Source organism: Bidens hawaiensis, unplaced genomic scaffold (assembly GCF_021521415.1).
Source record: "Bidens hawaiensis isolate Kalapana, Puna unplaced genomic scaffold, B.hawaiensis_p1.1 tig00030851_1, whole genome shotgun sequence".
NCBI classification, from domain to species: Eukaryota; Viridiplantae; Streptophyta; class Magnoliopsida; order Asterales; family Asteraceae; genus Bidens; species Bidens hawaiensis.
This window is the reverse complement of record NW_027495174.1, coordinates 271,466-280,964: the sequence shown is the minus strand read 5'-3', so window position 1 is coordinate 280,964 and position 9,499 is coordinate 271,466. Positions and strand designations below refer to the sequence as shown.

Here is a 9,499-nt window from a genome sequence, read left to right as displayed (position 1 = left end):
ACCATCCAATACCGATACCGCAACAAGGAAGGCGAGGTTCATGTTCTCTCACAGGTGTTCCTTCAGCAACAGCATAACCTACAACACATCATAAACAATGTTATAAAAAAAGTTTAACATATCTTCAATATTATTTTGGTATATTGGTTTTTATGAATCCCAAACTATTGCCGTTTGGTCGTTGCCCCGGTCCCAATTAACGAATTGGCTGCTAACGGTCCCAACTTTTAACGTATTTGTTCCAAACGTCCGTGACTAACGGAATCCTAACGACGTTAGTTGCAAGTTGTCGGAAAACGTTTTTGGCTGGAAAGTCACATGTTTTTCCGGAAACCCAACATTTTCGTCCCAAACATCTTTGTAACTTTGTTTTGGACCTTTAGGAACATTTTTCTAGTAAAAAACCCCATTTATGAGGTCGCCGGAACTCTAGAATCATCGTCGCAATCGGTTGGTGGTGGTTGGTTAGTGGTGAGTCCATTGGTTGTGGCGCTGGTGTTCAGGTGGTGTTTTCCGGACAAAAAATGTGATGCTTTCGGCCAAAAACGTTTTTCGGCGACTTGCAACTAACAACGTTAGGATTCTATTAGTTGCGGACGGTCAAGAACAAATATGTTAAAAATTGAGACAGTTAGCAGCCAATTCGTTAGTTGAGACCGACAACGATCAAAATACAATAGTTGGGATTAAGAAAAACCAATATACCTATCACTTTAATTGAGATTTTGTGCAACTTTTATCCAAAATGCTATCCATCAACAACAATCTTCATTTTGTAACTCAAAAAATTAAATTAATTATTATTAAGACCCACAATTCTAATTATGAGTGGGAGATCACAATGATCCATATTTAAAATGGTAAGTTTATTCAATTTAAACTCTACATGATACCTTTTTTTTATTATTTAACGACAAACTAACTTACTCCTAAATACTCATATAATTTATTTATACCCGGGACGCCTTGGTAGCAATAACCATAAGGGTTAACCGGAGGTCCACCAGGTTCTCCTGGAGGCGGAGCAGGCTGAGGGAAACCGGTTACCGGCTGAGGAGGGTAGTTGTGACCGCCTTGGAAAGTACCATACGCATGAGTCGGTGGCGGTGGTGCTGACGGTTGCTTGCTATATTTTTCAGGTTCACTAATGACAAAAGTACAAAACAAAAAGAGTTTTAGAAAAACACACAAGTTTTTTCTAGGATTTTAGATTTGTGTAGAACATGAAAATGGATCGTGATGATTTTGTTTATGTTCAGAGAATTTATGTGTGTCAATTATTTGACGTGGACGCGTGGATAGTGTTATGAGAGGACCACCTAGCATTGATTATTATTATTATTATTATTATTATTGTAAATTAATAAATGTTACTCCGTATTAGTAAGTTTTAGTTGGTCATATTTATATGGTAGTAATTAAATAATATTATAATAATTATTAGATAATTTATATATATATTAAAACAATTGAGTTTTTATTAAACAAACTCTATTGTTTCCATATATAACAATCACTTCTATAATTTTCTTAACAAATAAATAATTCAAAAATTAATTAAATTAATCAATAACCCACAATTAATTCACATACTAAGATATTTAAATTATCTATAAACTAACTTTTAGCTAAAACCGACAATTTTAATATTCAAATTTAAATTTCAAACCAAAACGAACACAATGAATGTTCAATTTTAATATTCAAATTTAGACCAAAAATAACAACATAATTAATTCATATCCTGACTAAATGTATTTACTCTAAATCTAAATCATCTATAAATAAAAACCGTGTAATAACTATTGTCAAACCCTTAAATATTAGATATCCAATTTTTTAAAATTTTAAATTTCCACTACTTATTTGACCTCATCTTATACTTCGAAAACCATTTCAACAATCATTTCTATAAATTCGGTATTCCATATTCATTTGTTTATATCATCATTTTCACTCTTCTAAAGCTGCTATAACTTATAACTACGACTTTGTATTCAAATTTATATCGTTTGTTATTGTTTGTAAGTGAAATTCACATATTAATTTAATTAGGACTATTGGTTTTTATTGGTCCCAAGTATTTCATTTTTGCCGGCGCTGGTCCCAACTATCACTTTAACTGCCAACGGTCCCAACTTTCACACATGTGTCTGCCACCAGTCCACGACTAACCGAGTACTAACTCCGTTATGTTTTAGATGACGTGTCCATCCTACGTGTTAAAAAACCTTGACGTGGCTGCCTGCGTGTATATTAATAACAAAAAACCCAATTTATATGTGTTGATTGGCAGCCTCACCAAACTCTCCGACCGAGGCACCCTCTCCGTCGCCTCAACTGAACTCGAATCCATCGGCTGTCGAGGGCGATGGTGGAGTCGGCCATGGAAGGCGGCGATGGCGTTGACTGTGGAAGGCGGTGAGATCTGGGTTTGGTTTTGATGGTTAGGTCACGGAGCCTGAGGCCGCCGGAGAATGAGAGAGTTGGTGAATTGACGGAATGGATTTGTGGGTATCGAGATTGAAATGTGACCGGATATTTTTGAAGAGTGGTGGTGGCAGAAGCGACGGTGACAGCAGCGGCAGCGGCGACGGCCATATGGTGAGGGGTGTTTGGGGATGAATAAAATTGGAGTTTGGAAGCATTTTGTGAAGGAGGAGATAATAGGGTGGACACGTAGCTACTGATTCCAGCAGCCGGAGAGCAACGCCGGGAAACGGGGGGCCTGGGACTGGAGACAAAACAGAAAAGAGAAAAAGAAATTGTTTTTTTGTTATTAATATACACGCAGGCAGCCACGTCAAGGTTTTTTAACACGTAGGATGGACACGTCATCTAAAACATAACGGAGTTAGTACTCGGTTAGTCGTGGACTGGTGGCAGACACATGTGTGAAAGTTGGGACCGTTGGCAGTTAAAGTGATAGTTGGGACCAGCGCCGGCAAAAATGAAATACTTGGGACCAATAAAAACCAATATCCATTTAATTATGTTGTCCTTATTTGGTCTTTTGGTTGTTATGCAGGCATGTTAGCTTGAGAATTGGATGTATGCAAACTGGTTAAATGAATTCATGTTAAAATTTTTGTATTGTCAGTTCTACTTAAATATATTTCTTTTGTCCTTATTGTTGGTGTACCTTGAATGAAACTTAATTATTTGAATTGTTGGTATTATTTGAAATTTATCTTATATGTTGCACACATCTTGCTGCTACTTAGGTAGGTCGGATCATTAAGTTTGAGGACCATTCGGAGACTAGCTCGAGCCATGGTAGGACCTGGTCACCAAATGCGTGTTCTGATTGATGTAAGATTTCTTGAAATTCATTTTTACAGTTTTATTTTTATATGTTGAGAGCTCTCTCTATTCATATTTACAGTTTAATAACCATTTGGAGACTAACTCTAGCCATGGTAGGACTAGGTCACCAAAGTTCAATAGACATGTTGAAGGTTTCGAGATATGCGAAAATATTGTTGATTTATTTCCTTCGAAATTATTATGTTACTTATCCCGATTACATCCATTGATAATTCTTACTAATTTTTTAAATAGTTCAGTGTATCTAACATTAATTTATTTTTAGTAATTTCAATTTATGGCCACCCAACTTGGTAGATTGGCTAATTGCATGGAAAAAGTATTTGATGGAGATTAGGTTGATTATGTTTGTTCTGGTCATTACGAATGTATTTTAGTTGTTAATTTTCTATCATTTTTATTTTATGTAGCTTAGACAATTCATGTAAAGTAATTCATTTTTATATTAATGACAATCTTTATTTTCTGTGTTAAAACTTTCGAATCTTATCTTGAAAGTTTTAACAATTAGTTATTGAACTTCCAAAAATAAATGGAACGTTTTTTTATAATAATATTTACAGTTATTTATTTCTGTTTTTAAAATTCAAAGTTGACTACTATTGTAACAATCTTTTGTAGTTTTTAGTAGTATTCAGTCTCAACTAACTTTCCATCTTTTATATTTAACCAAATTTTAATTTGCATAAATAACAAATTTAATGTACCTGGAAATTTTAAATAATTTGCTTTTGATTATACTCGAAAGTTAATAAGTTTTGTATTAAAAAATCATTAATTTATTTAACCAATTTAATAAGTGGTGTATTACATATTTCAAATTTACATTTTAAAAATCTTAGATATTTACTATAATTGCTTATTTATTTTAAAATATTCATCATCTTTAATTTTAATGATACATTTCAATCATTTATATATTAATTTATTTTTGTTTTTAAGAACCGAATTTGATCACTCTTTTTTATTTTTAATATTCTTCGATCTCAATAAACTTTACATCTTTTATATTTGATAAATTTTTATTAGGCATAAATGTCAAGAATTACCGATTCGTTTAAATTGTTCCGGCCAAATTAAAAAATAAACTAATAAACTAAATAGAAAATAAAAACTTTTCATCTTTTATATTTGACCAATTTTTAAATAGGCACAAATGTCAAGATTAATGTATAAAATTGCAAAAAAAATTATCTAATGAATTTATTGTTAAATAAGGTAATGATGCTAAAGTGTTGACAATAATTTCGTCATAATTAAAAAAATTAATAGTATATTGTTTAGTTATTGAATTTTCAAGAAAAATGTAAAGTTTTTAAAAATAATATTTACATTTATTTATTTCTGTTTTTACAAAACCGAAATTGACGACTTTTGCAACAATCTTTTGTAGTTCTTAATAGTATGTAATGTCATCAAACTTTCCATCTTTTACATTTAACCAATTTTTAGTTACGCATAAATGTCAAGATTAATGTATATAGTTGAAAAAATAATTATATAATAAAATTGATTTTAAATAAAGTAAAGATGTTAAAGAGTTTGAAACATAATTTACTGCAGATTGCAATCACTTTAATTAGATTTTAATTAAGGAATGACCTCTATGTAATAAATTTAAAATTAATCGGCTTAAATTTAATTATCTATATATTATTTTAATTATACTTAAGTAGTGAAATTAGTAGAATAAAAATTTATTACTTCGATTTAACTTAATACATTTAACTAAAAAGTCTTTGAATCGAAATAAAAAAAAGTTTAATTACAAAATAATTTATAATAAAATATACCTTTATTTATTTATTAATGTTGAAATGAAACTCATAATACCTTAAGACTTTAATTAGGTTGCTATGGTTTATTTTCTTTTTTAAAATTGTGAAGCAAAATGATTTTTTTTTTATGAAATGTCGAAGAAGTTGATAATGGGCTAATATGATTATAGCATGTTCATGTCTTCGTTTGGTTTTTTTAATTTAGGTGTATAGTAATTTTGTGTAAGTATTAACTTTTTATGTACACAAGTTAAACGCTTAATATTTTGGTTACAAACTTATTTTAACTATTTGTGTTGGTTTAAAATGTTAGTTATGAAATTATGGTTGTTTATATGTTTTCAACCCATGTCTAACATGGGCCACTATTCTAGAAATATATTGCTAGGTTATATACTTTTACATAAATGAATTTTTGATCATTTAAGTCGATTCAAGTTAGCCGGTAGTCTACATATCCAGTAGAGTAAGTTGTGTTATTGTTTTTTCCTATGTAATATCTTTAATTTCCATGTCTTTAATATCTTTATGAACACCAAATATAAATAACCTATAACTGTCACTAAAGTTAATAGTATTTGGTTTCCTAGTTTTCTAATTTTTCTGTTTTATGTATTACAATCATTCATTAAGTCAGCAAAATTGAAACATTATGCTCTATAAAATTCTGTTTTTATATTTATGTTGTTCATCGTTTTCATATTATATTATATTATAGTTTTGTTCAAATTAAAGAAAACGGAATTTTTGGGGTCAATCAACGTCTTCCAATAAGAGGAGTTATTCAAACGGTTAGTCATTTTAATATTTTTTTTGTTAACCTTTAAATGTTTTTTAAGAATGCATTTTTTTAAACGTGCAACTTCAATACCAAGAGAACTACTTATTAGCATTTTGAACGGTAACATTTTATTTTAAACGTGTTAATACCCTATATTGTATTAATATAATTTTTTTTATTAACTAAAATATAGTAAATAAAAATTAATATGTTATTAACTATAAATTAGGCACTTGTAACAGAAACTTATAAACGATTTTTAATATATTTATTATTAACTACATTATACCTTTTTGATAAACAAAGTTTTAATAACACTGAATGTATATTTACACATTTCTTTTTTCTATTTTCTTTTTTAAAAATGATACGAAACATAATTTTCAGTTATCTAATACTATTTTATTTTCTTAAAAACCAATTAAAATATGTGTTTTAATTAAGATGTGTATACGAATCAATTTATGTTAATTAGAGGCACAAAGATATTTCTCCATTATTTTTTTACTTATATTTGGTTTACTCAATTTATATTGTTTCCAAACTTAGTAACAAAATTCACAAATTTAGTTGTGGTCTATATAAAAAAATAGTTTTTTGGTTTTTAAGTAAGATCATACCAATTATTTTTTTATATTTTAATTTGAACTAAAACTTTCATAAACACATTATGCTAAATAAAATCAAAAAGACCGAAATTATTTTGACTCATAGATTGGTTTTAAAAGTCGGTGTGCCAATAATGTTACTAAGCAATATGGATCAGAATAACGGTTTGTGTAATGAAACTAAATTGCGAGTAATTAATTTGGGTAGGCGTTTTGTTGAAGTAAAGTTATTGCAGGTACTAATACTGGTTATCGCACTTATATAATTCGTTGTGGTCTAACACCTTCATGTAAGAGACTTTCATTTAAATTGAAGAGAACATAGTTTTTTCCAGTTGTAGTCTGTTTTGCAATGAACATTAACAAAAGTCAAGGTCAATCTCTAGCAAAAGTTGACATATATCTCAAAGACCCGATGTTTACACATAAACAACTCTATGTAGCTTTATCAAGAGCGAATGGTGGTGTTAAAATTCTTATATTAAACAAGGAAGACAAAGTTACAAATAAAGAATAAATATGGTTTATAAGGAAGTCTTTTTTGTAGCTTATAAATTTTACATTTTTAACCTTTGATTATGTTTTCATAGATTGTAATTTGAATGTTATTTGAGTTTATCTTTGTGTTTCACAATCATTTGTTTTCGTACCAATATCATTTACAACTTTAAGTATATTGTCGTCCCGAATAACATATAACAAATTATGTTGTCCTTTCAAATGACATGTGTTTATTCGAAAATATCTATATTTCCACCCGTGTCGTACACGGGTTAATAACCTAGTTTAAAATATAAATGAAGAGTTAAATATTAAAGTTACCATAACCGAAATAAAAGTCTTTTACTAGACAGTCTAGTGGTATGATGTTTGTCTTTTAAAAAGTAAGGTGGTGAGTGTGAGCGGACTCACGTAGTGGTTTTTAAAAAAATTTTAGAGACAGTATATTAATTTTTTTCATAGACCCTATATTAATTAATAGATGGAACTCATACCGTTAATGTTAACCATGGTGTGATGGTAAATCCCTTCTTTTGCAACTGATAAGTCACATGTTCTAGATTACATGTGAGTTTTTGAGAGTTATGGTTAAATATGTAAACATATAAATCCTTTTAACCACATAGTGTAGATCAAAACCTTATTAAGGTAGTTTATGCATCAGTATGAAACAATAAAAGAATACATTTTACTCCTTGAAAAAGCTATTTGGTTGCTATAATGGTCAGACACAAAACAACAATTTTATTAAACAAACAAATCTTGATTGCCATTATCGAAAATAGACACTAAATCTTACTAATTAATAACCTTGAATATTTCCTCTATAGATGCTAAACTAAATTGTTGCGGTAATATAAACCTAAGAACTTGGAAATTAGAAGAGAGATTGCTTGTACGTACATGTAGGTAAGTCAAACAGTTATCACAACAAAGTACTTTAATGAGACCTCTCCTCCCCCCAACCCGAACGACCGATCAAGAAAATCAGACATCGAAAATTAATGGGACCCCATTGAACAAAAAATCTTGGGTCCGTCACTGGTGGTGAGTTTAAATCCTTACAAGTATAAAGTTAGAGGAATTTTAGGTGGAAAATTTTGATGTTCAAAAAAATAAATGAATTAATGAACAAATGTTTTATATAGATGGAAAGGGTAGTTTGTCGAGGAACTATCATAAACCTTTATCTTTATTAGTCAACAGCCATATACATATATTTGATTTTGTTTTTAGATTATAGTGTTCTTTAAATAGATCAAGACTTATAGCTCGCTTGAAAGTTGAAATACAAAACAACATGAGCTCGTTCGTTGGTTTGCTCTAGCCAAATAGAGCATTAAAAAGGTCCAACTTTCATGGGTAAATATGTTCAGCTATATATACTTTTTGGTTATTATATCCAAGAGATTTATTAAGTATTATTTTTTGTTTGTTATATTCGCCCATATATACAAGAAATTTATTTTTTTCAAAAGTATAGAATTTGGTTCAAGCTACACCAGAGCTTCAAGCCGATTCAGTTTTAGCTTGGTTAAGAGTTTCCGAGTTGGCTCAAGCTACTATTGGCTTGGCTTGGCTTGGCTCAGTGCTCGTTAAACAGGTGGTCCTTGAGATGTTAACCTTAGGACTTCTTTGTTAAAATATACTGTTGTTTCAAATCAATATCAAAGATACTATTTTCTAGTTGTTGGTATTATTTTTTCATGAACACTCAAAAACAGTTTCAATTTCTAGTTGCTAAGCTATCTTGGGCTTGGACATTAAGCTGGAGTTTATTGGCTTGTATATTGGGCTGAGGTATATTGGTTTTGGATATTGGGCTGGCTGATGTAGACATACTCGTTAGTGTGTCTGTGTTTTTAAAGAAAGAGAGGAAGTGTGTTTTAAAAGAATAGCGAATGAGCGAGTGGTGGAGTGTTAAGGAAGAGACTTGATGTTTCATGTGACCCAGGTTCGATTCATGCCTATAAAATTTAGTTACAGAGGCACCAGAGTGATGATGGAAAACTAGGCGAGTAGGTGGCTTTCGGGAGTGTTCACGGTCGTTGGCCTTAGGTGAGGGTTATTCCCGGATTGAAAGACGAATGTATTCTGATGCGGTGAATTTAGCTTGTTTCCCATTTGAAGGATTCGTTGGCCATTCAAAAAAAAAATCTTCTCAAAAACCCGTCACTTTACAAAGTTCAGTTACAAAAATGACTAAAAATAGAGTATTTTTTTCACCAAGTGTTACTGCAAGCCAACTTTGAACAAAGTTTTATATTACACTTATGTTAATACAAGTTCTAACCACTTCGTTTGACTTCTATGTTGTGAGACTTTCGCAACAAACCAATTCATGTCCAAAATGGAGCTAAGGTTAATGAGATATCGATGCTTGAAGTTAGATACAAAATGTGAATGTTAAACAAGAAAACTAAGAAACAAATGGAAACTTGTCTCATATTGGTGGAGAGACAAAACCGTGAGAGGTTTATAAAGAGGAACATTTCTTACATGCA

The 9,499-nt window shown here is 30.4% G+C and overlaps 1 protein-coding gene across 1 annotated transcript; it reads right to left on the bottom strand.

The window, feature by feature from the left end:
* Positions 1-4: 4 nt before the first annotated feature.
* LOC143581299 (large ribosomal subunit protein eL20z-like) lies at positions 5-1,876 on the bottom strand (the record flags this gene model as incomplete). Its single annotated transcript, XM_077064124.1, has 3 exons — positions 1,872-1,876; positions 957-1,198; positions 5-78 (listed from the first exon to the last, which is right to left on the bottom strand). Coding segments are annotated over exons 1-3 (321 nt in total), but the record flags the coding sequence as incomplete, so codon positions are not given.
* Between the last annotated feature and the right edge of the window lie 7,623 nt (positions 1,877-9,499).